General features: G+C 39.9%; 1 protein-coding gene across 1 annotated transcript in view; it reads right to left on the bottom strand.

Moving 5' to 3' along the window:
• Positions 1 to 25,108, bottom strand: part of CBL (Cbl proto-oncogene) — a 47,800-nt gene that overhangs the window by 13,921 nt on the left and 8,771 nt on the right. Inside the window, exons 3-10 of the mRNA XM_075442640.1 lie at positions 8,845 to 8,991; positions 7,421 to 7,577; positions 5,850 to 5,971; positions 4,708 to 4,845; positions 3,822 to 3,909; positions 3,150 to 3,281; positions 2,528 to 2,731; positions 863 to 994 (exon numbers count right to left, since the gene is read on the bottom strand). Coding sequence (XP_075298755.1) covers positions 863 to 994; positions 2,528 to 2,731; positions 3,150 to 3,281; positions 3,822 to 3,909; positions 4,708 to 4,845; positions 5,850 to 5,971; positions 7,421 to 7,577; positions 8,845 to 8,991 — 1,120 coding nt within the window. The remainder of the gene's footprint in view (positions 1 to 862; positions 995 to 2,527; positions 2,732 to 3,149; positions 3,282 to 3,821; positions 3,910 to 4,707; positions 4,846 to 5,849; positions 5,972 to 7,420; positions 7,578 to 8,844; positions 8,992 to 25,108) is intronic.

The following is a 25,108-nucleotide window of genomic DNA, read 5'->3' as shown; positions in this document are numbered from 1 at the left end:
CTTGAAGAAAAAAAAAAAAGCTTAGAGGAGCGTTAGATTAGATTCCATACAAAGGATACCCATCATTCAAAAAAACGATTCAACTGTGGGTTATTTATACAAGTTAACATTCATCAGTCATCAATGAATATTCATAGAAATGGGTATTTTCTTCTGCCTGAACTTTCAAGCATAATTTCATTACTTCAGCCAAACCAACTGAAGAACCGCTGCTGTATCTCAAGAGCCAATGACCAAGATCATACTACTGCCTTCTGCTAGTCAATCAGAAAACTAGTTAATCTCTCCCAGTCACACACATTTCATTCCTCCCTTAGTTTTCTATCTCAAAAAAATACTCGATGGAAAAATTTGTGAAGAAAAGAAAAGCTGGGACAGGAATATGACACCTTCACACATTTAGCCTGCTAGCTAGAACAAAACACAAGCCCCTAAGTGCGGCTCCAAAGGACACAGGCAGCAGTGGCTGAAAACCAGTAAAGACATTGGTAGTAACAATAACTTGGTAGTTCAACAGCAGGACACCAGTCACCCTAAGCGAGCAAGTACTTCAGCTTAGGACCAGCTTCCTTCTAGCAATTGCATGGACAAATGTGAAGAAAAGACAGCCCCTTTAAACAGCAAAAAGGGACTCTCCTACCATGGATTCCAGAAGGAAGCATTTCCTTTCGGGACAGACTGGGCTTTTGTGGGGAATGGAAAGAAACTGGCCTAACAGGACTACAAAAAAGGAAAAATAAAAAGTATTGTGTGAAGTACTTAGGGATGCCACAGAGAACATGTAGCATTCACGAGAATGCTCTTCTCCCTTCCTGCCCCACCAAAAGCATAGCTAAAACAGAAAAAAGACAGCATGTTTGACCTTTGAAGTAGTCCCAGGACTGGAAGCCCCAGGTGGGTTGGACACTCGCTGCTGCAAAAGATCCAGTCGTGGCGGCACGGGAGGAAGGGTGGCTTGTGGAGCTACTGAGAATGGAGAAGGAGGACGCTCGACCTGAAAAAGAAAAGAATGGTAAAATCAACAAATTACAAAATCCAGCAGAACTCCTTTTCTCTAGAGAGGCTTTCAAGCTCTGTGGCTTGTACTGGCTTCAATGAGGCTATTGGTAACAAACTGCTATATTAGTAACAATGTACAATGCAGTAACAATGTAACAATGATACACAAGTAAATGAAGGCAATTTCATAGCACAACTGCATCTGACTTGCAGCAAGCCTTCAAGATGGCCAGTGGGCTTAGCTGTGGCACACAACTCAAAATGCACACTTAGCAATGGCACAGTAAAAGGCAAGCTGTTTTGCTGGAGTAACAAACCTGCCTTACTGGGCCGTGAGCAGGAGCAAGCTTCTTTTCTCTTCGACACTAGAGGGCATGATCTGCTGCAAAACCTGCTTCTCACTGCAGGCACCACTGTACAAACTACCTTGACTACAATGTCATGGTTGTTGCAGCAGTCAACTAGTGTGCACTAAAACCTCCATTTTTGTTCCTGGAAAGCTGTTTTTCCATGTAACAAATCAGAACAGTGCCTGTTCTTCTCTTTTTCATAAAGTTTATTTTACAAGCAAGGCTAGTGATTTCTAACTTGAAAAGCTTTACACAGGTTTGAACTCACCAATGCCAACAGAGTACTAGCCTACTGCAAACTACGACAGAATGTCACACTGAGGAAATTGCTCTGCTTCCCCAAGCTATGTATGCAAAAACTAACTCCAGGAATACAGTTTACTGTTTAGTACACTGTTTCACAGTGTGGAAGCTAAGGAGAAATATGACCATAGGTTAACCAGTGTAGAGGATTCTTCCTGACCAGGAAAGGCAGCTGATTTTAGTGAATTCAACTATTGAGAATTAGCCAAATTCAAATGTACTTCCCTATGCATTAAAACAACGTTAAGTGCAGATGGGCAAGAGCAGCAATGAGCTTACAGAAAAAAAAAACATGCAGGGATCCATAAAGAATGCCTGTCTTGTACACATCTCCTGGAAGGAAGTAGCACTAATGGTAGAGTTATCACACCTTCATTACATAAATTTATCAGACACCATATAAAAAGATGACAGTCAAATTGACTTCCTCAGCAAAATAGCCTGCCCTCTACCCAGCTGGTCATCAGGACCTTGGGAAGACTGTATCTGGCTGGTTGTATTCATGACAGGAAAATGGATGAATTTTTGCTGATAAAGGTGAACTATGGCTAATGAATCAAAAGCTGCATTGCTAAGCGTGCAGAGTTATAAACCTAGACCTTCCATTCCAATAGGTAAAGCCAGCCTTTTCATCCATCTAAGGATTCTTCAAAGACAACACACAAAAGATCAAAGATTTCAAAGTCTGATCACCATTGCTTAACAGAACTGACAAAACTGAACCTAAATCCCCATTTTCCATATGGAGTAACATCTTTTCTAAAGTCGGAAATCCCTCACATGCACAAAGCACAAAGACCACAGAAAACTGACGGAGAACATTCAGTCTTTGTACAGACTGCCACACCTACTAGCACACATTCTGGTAACCTTACTTTGGTACCAGCGAGTTCTTTCATCATGAAGAGGGAATCATCAGCTCTGTCGTCGTCATCATCATCATAATTGGGTGATGGAGTTCCTTCTGCCCCTTGCCGGGATAATCCTCCTCCTCCTCTGGGGTCAAATGGGTCTACTACAATTGGCTCTGTGCCTTTGATTTCACAGCGGCAAAAAGGACAACCCTGGCCTTCTGACTCCTTCAGAGAAGAGAAGAAATCTGTTGCAATAGCCATTACGATGCAGAAACTAAACACATAGTTACATACAAAGAGGTTTAAAACTGCTTTTTGGCTGGTACCTTTCAACTGACAGGAAGACAGGAAGGCAAACTGTGCTACAAATATGGAGTATTTTCTCTCTTAAGCAGAAAAACAGCTTTTTATCAAGTCCTCACACTTCCTGCCTATTCCTAGATTAAGAGATCAGGCATCTAACAAGCTTCTCCCTGCACTGGTGAAGCTGGCACTGATATTACTGAACTATGAGCTCATGTCCTCAGTTACGCTAGCTTATCTCTATACCTGAAGAAAACTGAACAGTTTTGAGAAGAGAATATTCCCCTTCCATGAAAGAGTAACTAGCTTCACTCAGAGAGATTAAGAAGCAATGCCTCACCTGCCACGCAGTGAGACAGGACGTGCACATCAGATGGCCACAGGGTTCAATCTTCACATCTTTGTCATTTTCAGCACATATTTTACACAGTTGAAACGTGGAGCCCATTTCACAATACAATTCATATTGTTCCTTGGGGAAAGACAGACAGACAGACATAGTTGGTACTGTAAAATAACAAGCACCATTAGCCATAGCTACAAGAAACCCAACACAAGATTTGCAGGCAAATAAAGAAAAATCCAAACACAAGAACACAGTGCAAAGGAGAACAGAAGACTGCAAAGACTACACTATATATATCTGTTAAGTTCTGAAAAAAGTGGGCTTCAAGTTATCCCAGATTTTCATTTAGGTGTCCCAAGAACAGCCTAGAAAAGCATGGCTCAAGATATGCTAGATGGCACAAAAGAATGAATATTTGGCAGAGGATTCTGAAAAAAAAAAGTCTTCAATTCTGTCAGCCCTGTATAAAGCTTTACCTAACCTTTGCAATCTCCTCTGTCCATCCCTACCATTCAAAGATTTCTGCAATTCCTGTAAAATACAATATGTCAGCCTTAAAAACAAGTCTTGGGGATACGAAGTGTGACAGAATAGTACAAACAGCTAAGAAGGATAGAAATTCGGAAGAAAGCTAGCGAGTATGATGGGATAGAATACTTTGCTCACCTGTGTAACTTTAATGTGGTCCTGAGGTGTGGGCTCACACAAGCCAGTCAAGTCAGGATTCTGATTCCGGCCATCGGGAAATAAATAACTGTAAGCAGTTGGGGAAAGAAAAGATCTCTCTCCATATATGCGCGTATACACACATGCATACATACACACACACAGACATACAAGGTTTCTTTTGGGACTGGTGAAGTTAAGAAAGAACGAGGGTGAGAAGCGACAGGTGGGAATTCAAGGTATTCTGAATTCAAAAGAAGTTTTGCAAAAATTTTACTATCAGGCAAAAACCAAGCATGTCATTCTTAAAAATAGAAGGAAGCTTGTTTTCACTTATGGCAGCAATTTTTAGTTTAAGTAAGATGTTTTGGTCCCAGACCACTCTTCTTAAATCATCCTGTGGTGAAGAATCCTATCAGAGTAAGAAACATGATGCTATAATATCAATTGTGGTGGCTCAAATTAAGGACTTGACTGGAAAAGAAGCTGTGACAAGGGACACACTGGCGCACACTTATCATCCACTACTGCAAAGGACAATACATCTCTCCAGCACAAAAGACAGCTGTCTGAGTATTCTCGAGTGCCAAAACAGTTAAGCATATGAATTATTCCACTAACACCAATGGGACTATTCACATGGTTGAACTGTTTTGCTGAATCAAGGTCTAAATAAAAAGGAAGAGCTGAGACATGTCCAAAAGGGGTCAGTGATGTCAATACTGATTGCTTGGCCTCTGCAACATGCTGCCTCTCCTGTGAAGTAGATGAGGATACGTTTTACCAATCAACTGACTTTAAGACCTCACCACAGGATTACGATTTATAAAACAAACAATGAAAAAGGGCAAAAGGACAAAAAAAAAAATTTCATAAAGTTACTTACAAGCCTTCCCTGAAGCCATCAATCAGTGCTTGAAAAAGAGGTTTATTGTGGGGAATTGTCTGAAGAATGTTGCCATCTGCAGTGACATAGCCAATGGCCCACTGACCGAGTCGCGTACAACTCAGTCGGAAAATGTAACTAAAGACACACAAAGGAAAAGAAACTTCAGTTTGGACTGGAACAGACAGAAAAGATTAAATGTCAAGCAGGCAGCCTTTGTCTGGCTATCTCAAGACAGCAAATGAAAACTAGCAGGAGTAACCTGATGATTTATACCACCTTTCCTCAATTTACCCCAAGGCAGATCAAATCAGAACCTTGCTATCTGATATGAAGTGAGAATATCCTCCAAGCACTGGCCTCCAGGTGAAATTAAACCCAGAATCCAGAGCAAGAAAAGTCAGCATCCATAAAAATCATGTTTCGAATTTGACTTTAAAAAAAACAACAACCAACAAAACCAACAAACAGACTACACAAGGTTTCCATTTTTAAAACCAGTATAGGACTAACCGCATAGTAACAACCCCCAGAAATGAACACTTGGCCCGTCCTGCATAAAGAGAAATCTCTTAGCCCTGCTGCATTGGGCCAAGTTCTACCCAGGACATTAGGTAGCCCAAAACTGCTCAGGTTCACCGCCCCTCTGAAGTCCACCCAGCCTGCAGCATTACCTCGCAGCCTACTCTACCTACCATGCTGCTTTCTGCCAGAGCAAATACTGGCCAGCTGCTTTCTCTGTCTGAAGTTAGCTTCAAATGTACAGACTGCTTCTGGAGGCTGCAATCCACTCAGCTCTCCTGGTTTTATGCATATACATTAGAAAGTTATGGGACCTATAGATACATTCCCTTTTTCATGGTCCTAAACAGCCCACCGTTTTGGCTCATTCTGGCAGTGTCTGCCTCTGCCTTCTGCTCAAGCCTGAGGGAGCTGTTGTGACAATTCAGGTGTGGGCAGGAGGCAAGTCACCACACCACACAGAGGATAATCTCCAAATACAGGGCAAGCTAGGGTTTTTCACAGTTTTAATTTCTGAGGAAGGAAGACAAAGACAAAACAAAGCCAGTCTCCTCAGTTGATGCAGTATTCAGTGATCTTAGCAAGAATGGTCAAAAAAGCCACTGCTGCCAAGCACTAACCTGCCAGGTTTGTGAATGAATTTCTGTAGCCGGGCTTTCACCTCATCATATGTTAGGAATGCCATATAACCAGGATGAGTCACAGCTAGGCTATTCCAGTTCCTGAGCAAAGAGGACCACGGCTATAGAAACAACAAAGAAATATATTAACCATGCACTTCTAGAAGGTATCAACACACACAATATTCCTTAATCAAAGGGATCAGTTCTTCAGCTAAAAAAGCAGGTTTCTTATCCCACCATAAATCCAGTAGAAGAACTAAAACCCACATTCTCATGCAGCAGCCTGAGCATTTGAGTTTCTCTCTTGTCAGTGACAAAAACATCACCTAAGACAGACCTTAATCAAAACTCCTTTAATAAATGCTAAGGGAGAAGTCATTGACGTCACAAAAAGACAGCTCAAGAATAGCTACCAACTTGTGCTGCTTCAGCAGAGAAAATGACTCATTCCTGAGACAGTCTGATCTCTAACACTGACTTCCTATACAGCCTCAGGAAAGTGGCCTCCTCTTTGTCTCGGTTTCACTGTGTGCAATATGCTCGTGACTATTCCTTAACCACCTAACCTCACTTGGGTGTGGCAAGGATTACCAGCTAGTCTAAGATATGAATAAACTAGCACATACATGTTAAATATTCCTTAAAACAATGCACAAAAAGTTGCAACAACTGTCTGAAAGCTCCAATCCCAAGAAGGGCTTGGGTGTCTAAAACTCATCCAATTTTTCCAAATTTCTCAACTTGTCTAAAAGAAGATATTAGCTTTCCCTAAGAACTCTGCATCTCTTGGAAATGGCAGCAACTCTTAACTTGCTCTTTATATACTATAGCTGGAAGAAGTACTGAATGAGATCAGCTACACTGCGACACTGAACATGGGAATTCTTCATCTAGACATATCTTAATTACAACCCACCCTATCACATGGGAAAAGGCAAGTCAGAGCCAAAGAAGTAAGTGTTCGTTCTTCTAAATACCCAACTGCACCATCAGAAGCTGTGTTTTTGAGTTTAGCACTACTGAAGACTGTGGGTTAGAACCTTACCTATTATTAATATCACTTCAGTAATACAGCTATTTCTTGTGCACAGAACACAGCCATGTCCACAACACCCTCACTGTGTCAGTTCAAAAGCTAGGAAGCCCAATTTCCATGCTTGAATTCCATCCTGAACAACTCCCCCCTAGAAAACAACTCTGACAAGAAAGAAAAGGACAAGGAAAGCCAGACTGACAAACTAAGATTCACATTTTGTTGTGTCAGAACTTCAGTCTAAAAGTGACCCTTGAAAGAGAAAAACTGATTCATGGGAGGATACTGAATGTGCCTCACAGTTGCAGTATATATTTAGACAATCTTTTCTTCTACAACCAGAAGTATCACACACTTTTACTGCAATATAGGGTCCTAAGTATTACTAGAATGGTTAGGAGATGAAGAGCAAGATGACCAAATCCCTTACAGCACAATGTCATTTTAGTGTGTAAAATATAGTTTGTTCTGGGAACAGAGGTTAACCTGGAGCACTGCGACACATTTCAGGTGACTTACATTCCCCAATTCTTACCTGAAAAAGTCGTGTGAAGATATCAAATTCAAATACTGAAATGTAGTCATTGCACGTCAAGTCAATCGTTGACTTCAGGGCCATGGCTTCCAACCCTGAACTGATTGGATGCACTTCATGCAAGGCCTGACGGAAGCTTTTCCAAGGAACGATAGTCCTGGGGAAAACCAAGCCAACTGTAAATGTGATACATCTGAAGATCACCACCGTGTACATACCTCATACTTTTTTTTTTTTGTGAGTATGCACCTCATGCTAATGGAAGAGAAGAAAACCAAAATAAGCCACAAGAGATTTAGTCATGTCATGCAAGCACAGGATTTCTTGATACTGCAGGAAATTGGCAGTCAAATGAACTTTACACAATTATCTCTGCATATGCAAATTTTTGGAATCTGAAGTCCAGCTCCGCTTTCTCCTTTCCCTTTTTCTGCAGTCCTATCATGTCAACGTTTGTATGTACCCTGGGCTGTATACAATACCATCACTTGACAGCTGGTAGGAGTGAACAGTAAGTCTTTCAGTAGTGGTCTAGACAGTTTAAAAAAAAAAAAAAAAAAGTTGCAAACAACGCTCTAAAGAGGGATTAACCGGAGAAGATAATCAGAAGCCAAAACAGAGGCTCCAGAACATGTCTCGCCTCAGACAACTGTGTCATTCATGAGTAAATATATTATTGCTTTTTGTTGTGACAGCTACTAATTAAACTCTTTATATGAAATACCTTAGTTACCTTAGTTAGAAAACACTACCCAATTCCATTAACTTTAATCCTCAAAGCATTTCTGTGGACACCTCTACAGTTCATTTAGTCAGCGTTTCATTACATACAAAAATTAAAACTGACATTTCAACAGTTTGCACACAAATATACCTAGCACTTCAACTTCTCCTTCATTCTATCTTAACAAAGCCATTATGCAAGCTGACTAAAGTTCAGAGAAGCCAGAAGAAAGATTACTAAGTGATTGGAAAGACTAATTGGAGAGAAGATTAAAAGAATTTAATATAACGGCTTAGCTAAAGGACAACTAATACTGGGGGCATGGTAAGCTTTGGAAGAAGAAAGCAGATTATTTTGCTTAGTTCGTGAGCTGATTTACAAGTTAAGGAATTAAGGAGAGGAAAATTTAAGCTAAATAATCGAAGGAAACTGTGACAGTACAAAAGTCTCCTAGGGAACCTGGGGAAAGACCCACCAGTTGACAAATTTCAAACAAAACATGACAAAAAAATGGGAAATCTAATGTTGGAACAATCCTCTATTTCACCCCAGAGAGTGGACCAAATGACTAGTATGTGTCTCCCATTGTTCATTTTAGCACGACAAACACCCTTCTGAACCAATAGAATTTTTAAAAATACACAGTGCTGTGTGCAATTTGTTCCCGTAACTCTATTTTTAAGCACAGTTAGAAACTTACTTTTCACCAAAAGCCTTTCTCCAAAACTCTGCAGCATCTGCCTTGGTGATTCGGAATGTGTCTCCCTGGAAAAGGCCGCTTGGGAAAATGCCTTTGAGTTCTGCCAGCATATGGCTGAATATCAGGGATAACTTTGTCAGGTTACGCCTACAAAGGACCACAAAAAAAAAAAGGTTATTTTAGAAATCACAGATGTTGTTTAGCACTCTGAACAAACCAGAAATAGTACCTATTGTAATTCAAGAAGTATCCCAGCCTAGAAAACTCCTCTTATTTGGGACAGCCTTTCAAGTATTTACCCAGCATTCAGAACACATCCATCACATGGTACTTATCAGCAAGGTCTGTGTTTGTCAAGACATCTTCCACAATGACTACCTTTGCATAACCTCTTTGAGGTGGGCAGGTTATCTCCAAGGCAAACTCCCCCAAGGAAATACATTCACAGAAAAGCCCAAAAGCAATACTCAGACCTTACCTATTAAGTAACAGCATAATCAGAACCAAAACCTCATCAGACCCCTTTGCTCTTGAGTCTCAAAATTCCTTATGAGAGCACATAAAACTGCTACTGCCTTGGACCATGTAAGCTGAAAGTCTTTCCAAATCTCCAGAGGGCCATGAAACAGTAGATTTGCTCAGAGAACTCAGGCCCAGCCCCAAAGAGAAGGTCAAAACACCTGCAGGTCTCTTCTAAAATGGTAATAAGGTGCATACAAAAGCTTGATGGTCAGGGTGCTCAACCATATTCTGTTGAGTAATTACCCAATCTGAAATACAAATTGGCACCCCAAGTCCCTTCTCTGCCTCATGAGATTCATATATCAGGAGTGCCCTAGTCCATCAGGGTTTGTCCTTTTCTAAACTGGAGAGTGAAAACTGGAGAAGAGGAGAAGAGATATTCTCTGCTTTGGATTTAGTCAATGTGCAAAAGATTTCCAGAAACAGAAGACAGGAGGACTGCTGCCTAGAAGAGAGCACACAGCAGTATTGGGAGCATTTTGGATTACACACTTCATGAGAAACTAGCATTGGATTGGCATCAAATTCCAGCAGTACAAACTGCAGCCCAGCAGCACTTCCTCTCACCTTGCAGTCTTAGCGACTACATTAAGGAGGTAAGTTCTATGTTGCAACTGTCCTGTGTTAGCACGTAGAGCTACCTTGGGTACCTCAAAGCATCAGTGCCTGTAGCAGTACAGGAATACCAAAACAAGTCCTCCTACTTAGGAGTCAAACAACAGCACTATTACACACCAGAGAGGTTATCTCCTACTCATAGATGGGAAAAAAAACCCCTATTCACTAGTGACACCTATTCCTCTCATTCCTTTATTCAAAGGCAGACTCTCTTCTCCTACACTCCATTACATTCTCCAGATGCTAGGAAAATGGAGTTCCTGAATAAAGACTGGGATGTTTCTAGGCCAGAGGCTTTTTTTCACCCCCACACCACATTCTTGAAGGTAAAAGAAGGAACTAGTAAAACATGGGAAAGGGCAACCTCTAAGTTATATCAATAGACCAGAGCTGGTCAGAAGACTGCATCAAGCACAAAGGCATTGCACAGACTCGGTTATGACACTGAGCAACAAGTTATTCTGCTGACTGCAGAATACTGAATGAACCATTTAGAGAGGGACTATAAGAATCCCCAGTCACCTAGTATTTTCTTAATGCCTTGTTTTCCAAGCTCTCTCACTAAGTATGCTACTACTGTAGTGTGCCACCTCTCTGAAGACAGCTGCATTTGGCAGCACACTATGCTCCCCCCAGGTTTCAGCCTTCAACCACTTTCTCATATTATGGTTGGATTGGTTCCAATTTACTTGATCTTGGACATATTTGAGATACCACTTGCTCCAGACATGCTACGCCTACTTGAAGTACTTATCCTGTTGATCTGCCTGATTGTGGAACTGACCTCCAGCTAAAGGAGGTAGGTAGCTGCCTCCAGCACTTCTGCAAAGATTCCCTGGACATTTGGGCTTAGGTCTTCTAGCTCCATGTCATACTTTCATAGAGTCTAAACTGAATTGGATGTGACCTACTCCGCTTGACATACCATTTACTCAGCTCCACATGAGCCCTTTCTCCATGCTATGATACAGTCTGTGACTAGACTGTATATAGGACTTAGAACTACAAATCTTCTTTGACAGTAGCATCTTACTCTTATTTGTTCAATGACATTTTAATTTGTGTCTCAGCAATGAAAGCTGCTCAAAGTGTTTATAGAAGGTACCAGCTATACAGCAAGGGATTCTGATTTTTGTCATTTCATACATGTCCGATAACAACAGGTGCTCAAAATTAACATAAGTAAAACCACCCAGATGCTCTTCTGTAGGCTTCTCTATTCAGCAGCTCTCTACTGGATGCATTACATTATTTTAAAGCAGCTATGCCATCATTTGATTGCTTGATTCTATAAAAACAGACTGAAAAACGTTGTTGTTCATAACTCTGTCAGTTAACTGGCCTCTGCAGAGAGGGGCTGTCAAAAAGTCCCTGTGCCTTACCAGTCTAACAAATTTCAAGTCATCTGCTTTTGCAGTTTTGTTATATACTGTATTTCCTCATGTTCTGCTTTTAGGAAGGTTTACACCCCTGTCTTAAAAAAACTATACAGGATCCTGTGTGCAGGAAAAACTAAGCTATCTCAGAACAGCAAAGTAATAGCTTCCTATATGATCACAAACACATTTCTGAAGATCAGTGGCTCAGGACCTAGATGTACAGATATACAAAGAAGTTGCAGCAGCACAAAACCAGACCACTAATTTATCAGTAGTATCTATGCATTTCCCCGCCCTGGTGTAATGTTAAGTAATTCAAAGTTGTGTGTCCCTCTTTCCAGTAACAGATAAGCAACTTTGCATTTACCAGGGGAAGGCCACTGGCTACTGCTACATAGAAGATGACTTTACCATAAACTCACACCCCAGCTCCCTCCCTCAGCTAGGTTCCCATCATGTCCCTGCTATGCCTTTGGCTGACAAACACTAGAAAAACTGCAAATCAGAGGTTCTAGCTGTGGATCCGGTTCCCCAAGATACCTTCTGAAAGCCCTCACTCCTTTGAAATGATAGAAAAGATGACATTTTATGGCAGTGCAAGCAAAAAAAGCAACCCCACGCTACTATGAATCATTTAATTCATCTACCACAAGCAAAAAAAAAAAAAAGAGATGGTATTTGTTTCTAAGTTGATAAAAATTGAGGCTTGAGCAAAAATTGCTAATTATTTTATTACATGAAATTGGAAGTAATTAGTAATAATTAAATTCTGAATCATTTTCTTGAAAGGCTAATGTGCAATACTTGTGTGCCATCTTAGCAGCTGAAGTGGCATCTCACAGCAATGTATTAATACCAAGTGACTACAAAGTTGGCAGTCCTAAAGCTGTTTAGGTATAACGGCACAAGCTAGCACTCTTAACACTTGAAAAATCATGTCCTATTTGTGAAAAAAATCTAAGCACGCTTGAAACTAGTGCATGCAACATTTGGTAGACAGAAGGAAAGTAATTTGAGGCACATATTCTCCTACTGCTGCCCAGCACAGTGTGAAAATTTGGGTACGATCAGGCAAGGACACTAATGCATTTCTGACCCTCGAACAAGAAGCTAAGTGAACAAAGTGCATGGCTTAAAGCAATAGTTAACACTGTAAGAAGACAAGGTATATTCCTGTGCCCAGTTGCTTATCCCTTCTGCTTCAGAGCCTTCTCCCTTAGCCAAGTTTCAGGTAGTGCTTGTGCTCAGCTGAGCACATCATTTCAGCAAGAGAAGATCTTCCACAGGCTTAAGGATGGATAAACAAATGATTTTACACACACATACACACACTGAAGGACTCTGTTCAGGTGTTAGAACTTTTTTTTTTTTAAAAACATTTTCCATTGTTTAGGTTATTATATTTTTTTACAAATATTCAGCTCTATCTTAGGTAAATAACAGGAAAAACACAGGAAATGAACACAAAGAGCAGCAAATTGCAGAGTATTTTATGTTGGTAACTAGCTTTTACATGCAGCAACTAGTAGTTACCAAACAAAAAGGACAAACATTTTCTTTCAAGAGTGCATTCCTTTATTTTAACAAGACAAGTTACAATTTGTAAATTAATACAGACCAAACAAATGCTTGCAATTACAGCAAACATTTTTTATTGGTATATCAAAGTTGAGTGATTATGATTGTATTTTACTTTTAGTAACATCAGCAACTGTCCTCATCTCCACTGCTGCAACTAAGCAGAAGCAAGTATTCTCCCAGCAAAATGGTAATATTTTCAAAGAACACTTCAGTGACTTAGACCAGAGATTCCCAAACATTTGGCCACAGACCTCCAGCAATCTTCCGTGTTCCTTACAGACTATGGTGGCCCTCTTTGAAACATTTAGCTAAGCACAGTAATGAACACAAATACTGTTACCAGGAGTTGCAACAGAGGTATGCCAACCACAGTTTGGGAATCACTGACTTAGGCACCTAAATCCCATTGACAGCTAGTGGAATTTAAACAGCCATCATGTAAGCACTTTCAAAAATGCTACCCAGGGACCGCAGGCCACATCAGTTGGCTCTCCTCACTGTTTGGAACTGAGCTGAAGGCAACACCTGCACCAGCTTCCAACGAAGAACTACAGCATGTTTCTGTTCAGTGGTTACGTCCAGAGACAGAGCAACAGCTACAGTTTAGGTAGGAGTTCATGTTCCTGTGAGTGCTTTCACACATACACGCCAAGTATTCAGCTTATTGTTAGTGAACTAACAACATACATAGGCGGTTAAAGCTTAGAGCGCCAAATATTTTTCCACTCTATACAGTAACCAAATATTTTACTAAGAAACATCTCCAGTTCCAGTGTGGAGGCATTATTCCTTCCGTGCACACAATGTTAACAGAGAACGACCCAGAAACATTACCAGAGCCTGTTTATCTGCAATTACACTTGCCTGTAAAATTGTGCTACCTTAATACTGACAGCGCTCTAAAGATGTAGGTCTCAAGCAACCACTTTGAGCAAAAAAAAACCAGCATAAAGCAAGACTGTTTCTTCAGTTATCCAGTGCTTATTAATCAGCTGGCTCTCCAAGGGTGGGCCAGGCCTGCCAGTGGCTCTGCAGGCTGAACAGGCATGTTCCTTCGTCCTCCCTCCTCCGTGGCCCCGTCGCTGTGGTTGTGCTACTTCCTTCCTGCTTCATGACCGTTTTTGCTCCACGTATCTTAGGGGAAGTCAAAAGGTCGAGCAGGCACTTCCACTTACACCACAGTTCTTTGCTGCAGCCCCTCTGTGGGCCAACTCCAGCTGGGTTTTCTGGTGCAGTTGCCTCCCCCAGACCTATAGCAGATTTTTCTTTTCCAGTTTGCTGGACAAAGACGTTTTTCCACCATCTAGGCTCAGTCTTGCAAAACCATTAATAGCAGAGGACAGTTTTAATCAGAGCATTGCCTCTTTCAGCTATGTCAATACAATTAAACTAATTCAAGTTACAAAGTCATACAGCATCTAATGCGCTTCATGACTAAACTGCCTTTCTTACCTCAAGGCAATGTTAATACAGTACTACCATTTCTGCCACTGCCAGCTAGAATTTTTTCATTTTCTTCCAATATTTCTCAACTACTTCACAGCTAACCAACTGACACAGTATAATTTTGTTCCTCACACATAGTATGAAGACTGCTCCACTGGATGATTGAGTCGTAATATTGTGCTCACATGCCATAATTTGACATGCACATACTGTCATGTCTGTAAAGCTCATTCTGATGAAAGCATGTTACAAACACTGTTGTATGGGGGAATTAAGAGCTGTAACGCAGGACACCTAGCTACAAAGCGCTTCACTTCTCGGAAGCTGTTGTGCATATTTCTTATATATGACTGAATTTTCAAAGGAATTTTTGTACTTCCACTCCCACTGGCTTCAGTTACACTTGTGAATACTGGATTTTCACAAATAATGTTCAGCCGCTCTAAGAATAGGCTGCATTTAACACAGTTTCTTCACAGGAAGCTAAGACAAACATAGCCACACCTCCACCTTGGCCCCAAAACAAAATTAAGCTGAACATGACCGAACTGACTTCATTATAATACACTTTCAAGAAAATGCTATATTTCATAAAATCAGCACCAAACTGGCTAAAATGACACGTCAACAATGAAGATTCAAGAAAGGAAAAAGAAATCAAATCAGAGGACCTGAGTTTTGAATAGGATTATTTTAAGGTAACTTAAGAGAAGGCTCTCTTTACACATCAGCTTGGCTGTTTAATGGGGCATGACCCAAAAATGCAGCTCACAAGAAGAAACGCAATCTCAGTACAGTGGAGTAATGACTGTAGAGCATTATTTTAAAAAAAATCATACCTATTTATTCTAATGGAAAATTAAGGGAAAAAGCATTTCATAGGATGTGGGAGTGTCTGACACCTAAGCACTAAACTCATTGACTGAAAGTCAGAGGGTCCTAGAACAGACAATGCAGTTTCTAATTGCTTCTGCTCACAGAATCGTAGAATTAAGACATCCACCACGGGACAACTCAGATGTACCACTTCCTTTCTACAGAAATTCTACATTTGTTTGTTAAAAGAATTACAAATTTGTGGCTTTCAAATGAGATGACCGGTCAGTTAAACTGAGGGAAAACACACTCTAATTGCTGTACTATTATTCACTGCTACTGCTGAAAACTTGTATTTTTTAAAACAACGCACAGTCCAAAATGGCTTCTGTGGTACTGCAGTCTTACATCTCTAGTGGCTCCCCATGTAATTTTATGGCAAGCACACCATAATTATTTCACCAGGTGAGAAATTAATGCTTGCTTTTCTGTAAATCACACCTCAATCCGATTGATGGATAAGACTTCCTTCAGGACTTTGACATTCTTCTGAATATGAGATCATACTGAGTTTTCTGAGGCAAAAACACCCAAGTTTTTTACCTCATTTTACAGGTGAAGGCAGCTGAAGAACAGAAAGAGAAACTGCTGGAAACTAGAATTACAGCTAGTGAATTTCTAATTCCTCATCACATGCTCATTATTGCAGAATACTATCCACTCACTAAGTACTACTGCAAGAAATGATAACTAAAGAAATATAAGTTTCCTACCCTCTCACTTCTGGGGTTACTTTGGAATTACACACTTACCACCAGACAATGTTTAGGTGACAGGGTTTGCATCCGCTACATGTAAATGCAAGCTCCAGTTAAAAAAACACAAAAACAAACAAAGAAAAAAAACACACCACAAAAAAAACCCCCAGCAAACCCAAACCCACAGTTTTTGGGTCCTGCAAACAGCCAAACACAATTTTTTCCTGTAACTACTTTGCATCTTACAACTTGATATTTTGAAGATTTAAGAGCTAAAAAAAGTCTCCAACAAGTAAAATGCACCTTTCAGAAACCACAAAGGTGTAAGGTTATCATATAACACATGCTTTTCAGATGTTACAAACTATGCACTAGACTTGAGCAGTCAGGCCCAATTTCAGCAGACAGGTGGCTGTACCTGGTTCCAGAAGGAACAGCTGTATCTTATATCCTACTACCACACTGGCAAGAGGTTTTCTGCATGCTCTTCATGTCAACATTAAACTCCAGCCTATGCATACCAGCAGTAAGTGGAAACAACTGAGGTGATCCCAAGATGTCTTTCACAACTCTGAGACAGCTTCAGAGTCCTCTACACACAGTAATCTATTTTAAAAATAGAAACAGCGGAACTACTTTCAACAAAACTTGCAACACAGGAAGTGAGTGAAATTCCATTTAACTATTACTGGCTAAACAGACGTCACCTTACAAAGTTATGCTGGGCCACTATTATGTACCATTTACAGTACTTCCACAGGACAACTACTATAGCAGACTAATAGCAAGCCAGATAGTTTAGAATCAGCAGATTAATTGCTTGTATTATAGAATTTTACAGCATCAGCTATTACTACATTGATTTTGTAGACTACGTCATCCTGACACCCTTTGGGAAAAAGGAAAGAAACACATAGCATGTTTATCACCTCTTGAGGTTCTGTTCCAAACACCCTTCTCCATTTAAACAACTACAGGCTTCACTGCTTCATTTTTTGTAGAGCTGTAAAATCAGCTGGTTAATTCTGCAACTTCAAGACTTCACTTACTAAAACAGAAAAATGGGAACGGGAACACATAAACCACCGGACTAGGTATTTCTGTCCATTCTAGGTCTAATCCCTGTTCTATTACATACTCTCAACAGCAGGCTCGAATAAGCTGAATGCAGGGTAGCACTATTACCTCCTCTGCAGAGAACCTAGTCTGCATCAGTGGATGCGTGGCTAAGGATGTCAGCTCATGCACAGAACACACATCTGACTGCACCTGGAAGCTAAACTGCCACATTCACAAGACACTGCACCTGAGCTGGCCCCCCCAAAGCCAAATCAGACATGACTGTAATCACTACATTAGACTCTACCCTGTTTAATATCTGCAACAAATCTGCATACAACAGTTGCAATTGTTATACAGCTTTCCCTCTATGCCCTCCCTCCCCCTTTTTTACCAATTAATTATATCTACAGCCAAAAATGCAATAGTTAACTAGTGAAAGGCATTCTCTACATGCAGTATTTCTTTCAATTCTCTTTTTTTTTTTTGTAAAACAGTACCAACTGTAGCTTTACAGAAGTAAGAATTCTACAGGCTAATTCCTTTATCAGTGCTTTAGATACTACAGGACAGAAATATTACATAAAACATACATGTTTCCTTACAGTCTTCTGAATCCTGGCACTTTTCAACCAACATATATATATATTTAAATACCTTGAGTTCTGCGAGCAGAGCATGCCAATTAGTTTAAAGTGTCAGGCAAAATATACTTCGGGCCACAAATAACCACGAAACTCTGGCACACTCACTTTGTTATGCAAATGGATGTGACTGAGCCAAAGCAGAAAGGACACCAGTCCATCGTGCTGACCAGAAGCACCAAACTACTGACCTTTGAAGGGATCTGTACTTAATTATTCTTGGCCTAAATGCTAGTGTTACTTTTTTAACAAGCTAGATTTCTTTAAATGTTAAGAGGGTAAATATCCACTTATTTTTCTGGATTTAAATATTATAGAAAGCACTTTAAAGAGAATAATTCATGCGATACGATTAATGGTCTTTAAAGAGCTCAACATATACTCAGAGGATTGACAAGATGAAGGATAACCTCTCACCTAGGTAACAGATTAATTCTTTTACCAGATTCAAGGGACTACCCAGCAAAACTTACTGCTGAGAACAACACTACTCATTATACTTCTATTTGGGCTTTCTGCGATGGAGTAAAAACTTGTATTTCAGGGGCTACTCGCTACAATTAAAGGGAAAAACAAAGCACAAAATCCCTGTTCCCAAATCACAGAAGACTCCGTATGTCACACTTCATCTTCAGCTGCCTCAAAATGGTCTTGGGTATCATTACACCACCAGGGTATTCCTTGGCAGAAGGACTGCAAGCTCTATCACTTCATTCCCAACTTGTATCCTGTCAAAATACTAAACCCACGATATTTTGCAACATACATACTCCAGTACAACATACAAGCCTGGCATACGTTTGCTTTTCAGGCTTCAGACTCCAATATTGCAGTGAGCAGCAGTACTTGCCAAGCCCATAGCTGTCCCGCTGAGTAATTTGGAAACTGATCTCCATTTTTCCCCTCACACCATACTCACTTACTACGATCAATTTATCCTCTCCAGTAATTTTACAGTCCTTTCTACAGATGGGTAGCGGTCAGCAAGTCCCATTACCTAAGCCAGCTGTGGGTGGCACATAACCGAGTGCCATCTGATCACATTCCAGAGATGGAAACAGGGCAAAGCCAGCAAGTTCACGAACTAACACCAGAGAAGGTATTGCTTCAACTGTTGGGAAGCAGCTGGCCTAAATTTGTTCAGTACCTTCTAGCAAGCTGACTTTTCTTCCAACACTATCCTGTAGTTCAGAAAAGCTTTCAAACACCAAAACAATACCTGTTTTCTGGCTGGAAGTGCCATGACTGCAGACTTCTTCAAATCAACAGAAAACCAAAACATGGCATCTTGGCCCTTAATGCACAAGCCAAGCACCCAAGAAACACAATAGGGTTGCCAAGTAGCAGTAACGCATTCTTGCCAGCATCAAGAAATCCATCCACATTTCAAATGATAATTACTATAAACTAAATAATAGAGTTGCACTTCCATCCACAACATCAAGTCCAGAGTTAGTCTTCCATAAAACTCTACAATTTTAAAGGCTCGGAAAGCAAAGAAGAATAAAAATTTTACTTCCTTATTATGCAATGATCTGAAAGCTTACATTTGCCCATAAATTGATTTTCAAGACAGTGGTCCAATTTTTGATGAAAAGAAAACTAAAATAAGTGCAAGCTTATGCCAATTATGCTCAGTGTTACTTAAATTCCACAACTATCACCTAAACTAGCAATGTAAAGCCAAATTAAAAAGAAAGAATTCACATTCCTCCATCCAACAACATTTAAATGATAATGAATTTCTCCTTGGGTAATAAGCAGTTAGTTAGTGTTCATATGCTGGAGGCTGGCAAGGAAACCTTTCTTCTGGGCAGCTTTGGAGCCCGTTCTTTTCTTTAAGATGTTCTAATTTAAATGCAGATGTAGACTTCACACTAGTGGGTTTTGTTAAAAAAGTCTTAGCTGTATTAGAAGGAAGTGACAGAAGGAGAACTTGCACATACCGTGCACCATTTGCGTTCCACATTTTATACTATCTCTTTCACTGGACAGGAGTGTGTGTGAGCACTCTAAAATATGAGATTAGCGCACTAACTCCTCCCTCCCCCCAGAGGGCTTTTCTGGTTCATGGCTTAGCACAAGTGTTTTCCAACTTTTTCCTCTTTAAAATCCAATTTTTTTTTCCTCCCAAGTCATTCTTCATGCATTTCCTTCCCCTTTAGAGATATGCATGGTCATTTCCAGTAGACATTAATTATTGGTAGCTTTTTCCTGTGTAAATTAGTAAGTCTTCACTTTGGAGCTAGAGAAGAATATGAAATCCTGCTGAGCCAGCATCCCATAAGGCTATTGTCACAAGGACAACAGTTAAATATGGACTAGCTTCCCAAACCTTTTTTGCAACTCCATGTTATAGGGAGTGGGTTTATGATACTCCCTGCCAAACCTCGTTTTCTCCTCTACAGATATGTTAGTTTTGTTAACAGTTTGTTTTCCAAAGTCTGCAAGCTGAACTAGTAAAATAACGTGCTGTTTCCTAAACATCCAGTCCACATCCTGAGTAATTACTTCTCCTTAGCCTTTCACCTAACCCCCATCCTCCAGCTTACACAGCTACATTCTTGTGTGGAAACATTTGCAGTGGTCTGATTTTATTTAGAAAACAAATTTTCTGAATTTTCCTTCATAATAGACTGTTTTAACATAAGCAGTAAGTTTGACTCACTGGTAAAAAACAGAGACTCTTCCACCTAATTCGTACTTTCCCAAGCAACAGACAATTCCTGTCCCTGTCTACCGATCAGCTAGCTGTTTTTCTGTCCTGCCATGTGAAGTATAATCTATTTACACAACTGCAGAAAAGCTGCTACACTGAGTAATTTAGGTAGTGGGAAAAGCTGATGAATGGCAGCTCCTCTGTGCTAGTAAGAGGTCTGGAGAAGTAAAAGCTTTCTGCAATAGAAACAAAAAAAATATTACAACACAACCATTGAGCCTCTAAATGAAACCGTAATCAAGAGCTTAAGCTAGTTCAGCCTGTTAAGAGTAGTTGCGGCATTAGCATTAATGGCACTATCAGTCAATATAACCATCACACTGCAGAAAAAAACATGTATGCTTAACCATTTTTTGTTACAACTAATTAAAAAAGCAAACTTCAGAAATTCACAATATTTACAGGGCCAGAGAAGCCACATATTTACCCACTGTAGACAGCACAGAAAGCTACTTGGCACTGAACAGGTATACCCTTCTCCTTTGCATACAGACCTGCTAAGTACCCTTTACAGAATTTATTTCATTGCACATTTCAGTTATATAGACTATAAACTTCAATTTTGAGTGGGTTTTTTTGTTTTGTTTTGTTTTTAAAACTTTAAGTGACAAATCTTAAAATGTCTTTTGCATTAGAAAGCACCGTGGACCTATAAAGAATAGGAACCAATAGCTTTGGAAATGTGTGTAGCCTCAAGAATACCTGGTAATTACTGCTGCACAGCCAATCAACTATTGAATGACTTACCTTTAGCTTACTTGAAGCATATGACAAAATATCCCGAATTATTAACGCTTGAAATACTATTTCATGTCATTATCAAAGCCTGCAGACATTACCATTTTATTTTACCAGATCCCCAAATATATAATTTGTTTTAAGAGCCCAACCTACCTATTAGCAAGGACAACCCAAATAAGCTCCTAAACTGTCAAAACTCATAGGAGCAATACAGTATCTCCACTGTAAAAACCACATCCACCTACTCGGAAGTCACCAAGTTGAATCCAATCTACTTGCTAAAACTAAGTAACTAGTAACTAGAAGTTACCACATGTACTTATTAGCCAGGAAGTACATACATAGTTTTAATGCTGTTGAGGGTGTTTTTAATTTTTAAACAGATTGAAGTCAGCTAATGCAGAATTTAAACAACATATTTAAAGCTCTCCTCATAAAATAAGTGAGTTCTCTTCACAAAAGTTGCAGTATGAGTTTATGCAACAGAGTATGAGTTTCAGCTGAATGACTATACATCAAAACCACAGTGTTACAAGAGACAAAACAGCTGTTACCGTCCTAAGAAAGGAAGCAATTGAGCGTTCATAGCATTGGACGGCACGCTGTCATGTCAGCCGCAACAGGAGGATGTTTTCAGCATGCTGACAGTTAAAGGTATGACGTAGGAGAGCTGTATTCACTTTTAACAGCTCTATGACTGCAATTAGTTTAAAACTGAAGGAACAAACACTCACCCACATCCGTAAGCACAGCAAGTTTTAACACAAGCCTTTTCTAACTCTGTTCTCACCACCTCTGCTCCACTACTGTGTTCTGAAAGGTAGAATACATCAAGGTGTGTGTTCTCTTCACACACACACACCCCTTTAAACATTTAATACACAACTGCAATCTTACTTTCTACTACCAGATTTTAAACTGCCTGCCTTACAGTAAACACCAAATAGCATCCATATTATACTCCCACACAGTCTACTCTAACCACTCCATGCTAGATGACACACATCTTGCAGCTGTTACGAACTCTCAAAGCAGCACAAGCAGCTACAAGACATAGTGCTCTCCACATTTGTGCTCCAATTCTGCTTTAGTCCACCTCAGAGGAACACGCTGGAGAATCTCAAAAATGTTTGAGAGGAAATACACACAGAGCAATTTAGAGAGAATAAAAATAGAAGGTTGATGCTTCAGTGATCAAGACAATTCTGATCCTACAATCTAAGAGAGACTTCAGTCATTTCTAATTACTGGTCTGTTTGCTAGTAGCAAACACCTGCACGGCTTTCACACTAGTTATGCAAATGTCAAAATAGTGCATTTGCTCTACATCAAGAGGCATTTGGGGGAGGAAAACAAGAGCATACACAACAGGAAACAAAACCAACGCTAAATCTGGAAGACAGAAGCTTCAAGGAAAACAGGAAAAAGTCAGGAAAATGTCAAGACAAAATATTTCTTCAGTACACCAGATTAGATTGACAGACATGTTTTCAAAACACTGCAGACTAACATTAGCTGCAAACTTGCATGAGATCAAGAGCAAAACAGATTGTTTTATATATATACACACACACTGCCATAAGTATATTTCCAGTGAATACCATATCCAGGTTATATTTGTTTGCATTACAGGCTGCTGACAACCTTCCAGAGAGCTTCCCCCACACTTTGAATATATGAATTAATTAATTCTTACAAAAGAAAAAAGTAATGTTTTTCTTCAACTGCTAATAAGGTGAGAAAGCATCTTAAGTTTATTCACCTTAAATTATCATACACATTTTAAATATAAAGGTGCATTTATAGCAAAAATTAATTTAACTAAATTTCAGATGAAACACGCACTTAAAGCGATTGCGTTCCAAAAGCTCACACAACCACAAAGTCTGACGCTGGCACCGCAGCATTCAACAGAATCCCTAGCTAAATCAAAAGTGCCATTCTTTGTGCAGATAGCTCTTGAACTGGTATACAAATCATATGCACAGACTAACTTCTTTCTTTTCTATGAAAAATTAGAGAATTCAGAAAGTCACCATGCCTATTACCAGGACCAGGAAAAGGGTGTCTGCTATTTCCCCTTTATGGAAAAACAGTAACTGCAGTAGCTGCTGCTTCCTGGGCCGAGTGGAAAGCAAAGGAAGATGTAATGAGACTAGCTGGGATCTGATTCTGCTTTTACAAGTGTCACCACAGTTGCTTCCCTAGTAAGCTGTTTATTCGTAAATGGTACAATTAGCAATTCCCCAAAGACTCCCATCACCACTGCCAGAAAGCAAGCCTCTGCTGGAATCCTCTCTCTGAAGTTCACATCTATCGATTTGGACTTCCCCCACCCCCTTTTGTCAATTAGTTTGACTACAAACTGACTAGGATGATTAACTCTCTGGAATTATTTCTCTTTGCTTCTCTCTGAAAAAACAAGGGACCGGAGGCAAGATGTTGGACTTATGATTGACATAACTATGCATCATTTACTCACCAAATGTTCCACATTTATGATGGACAGATCATAATACATGCACAGTTAACCAGAACAAATATCACAGATAAATTCTGAAGAGTTTCATGTACCCTTTATCCTTCTTCTGCAGACAATAGTAAGTGTTCTAGAAAATAACATCAACTCTGCTACATAGGAGCAACATACAAAACCATTTTCAAGATAAATGCTATGTAAAATATTATAAGAGCAACCCACTGCACTGTAAAAAAAAAATCACTGTCTAGAATGATAATGCATGTTGTTAACATCTCATAGGATGATACAAGAAAATGACCAGCTCCAGCAGAAGACCCAGAGATTAATTTTACTGAGTTTAATCAATTTCTTCACAGTAAGAAGTGCTTTACATACTGTGGCTAATTTTTATCTGAGTGAAGGCTAAAAAAAGCCATTTCCCATTATATATCACCTCACCCGCAAAACACACCAAGCTAACGAACTCTTTTCTCTCCATATTTGCCATAGCCATTATCTTCTAGAACACTTTTTGAAAATTCCAGCTAGCAGCATCCCCCAAAACCCACTTCTCACCTGCAACGAGCCAACTGTGCCATACTAACTGAATTCTCCGAAGGCTGGGGCAGGGTAGGGGGTGCAAGCAGTTAATGTTACAGCTAACTTTTGAGTTTGCACATTACATTGAACCCAGTTCCTGAAGGCCTCATACAGAGAACTAAACTTCTAAAAGAAGCAAGTGTACTACATGCAGATGCCATATTTACACTCCCCAAACACTGTCTCAAACAAACTCACAGAGTAAATCTTACAATCTCACAAAGAAATGATGCTAGACAACAATCCAGAATGAAACTTCCATTTCTTAATTCATTCTTCAACACTGTCAGTGACAAATATAACAGCATTAACCATGCCTTCTGTAGCCACTATCATAGTTTTCTGTTAGAGTTCAATATTATAAAGTATGTTACATAGAGTTCAGTATTATACCAGAAACATATGCCAGCACTTCTCCACCCCATCCCCGAAGTAATTCAAGCAAGTACTTGCCAGGGTGTTAACCACATATTCTCCCCAGAGCAATTATGTTCAGCCACTGGGTGGTTTTCACTTTCCCCCCCCCCCACTTTTTATTTAATTCAGCACCTACTCCAAAATCCTGAAATGAGTTTAAAATTGCAGGTGCATGCTTTGTGTATCTCTGTTAGATCTGCTGCCCACAGTCAGACAAATATGAAAGAGTAACCTTTTCCAGAGCTTTATTCTACTCTTAAATCACCTTGGCTCTCCTTTCCTTAAAGCTGGATGAAGGAAAGAAGCATCTTTTCAGGTACTGTACAGTGCTCATCAAATTCCTGCTATTTTGTTCAAGAGAGACTTATCTTCAGATAGAATTGCAGTTTCTACTTTCACCTGTCCTTTTTAGTAAGCACTGTTCACCTTGAAGATGCCCCTTGGTATCAGCTATGCCTTCTCAACAAAATGAAAGCAGAGTTCACAAGTGTGGCACCTTGATC

The sequence above is a fragment of the Opisthocomus hoazin genome, chromosome 24, assembly GCF_030867145.1.
Source record: "Opisthocomus hoazin isolate bOpiHoa1 chromosome 24, bOpiHoa1.hap1, whole genome shotgun sequence".
Classification (NCBI taxonomy): domain Eukaryota; kingdom Metazoa; phylum Chordata; class Aves; order Opisthocomiformes; family Opisthocomidae; genus Opisthocomus; species Opisthocomus hoazin.
This window is presented reverse-complemented; position numbering and strand designations above follow the sequence as displayed.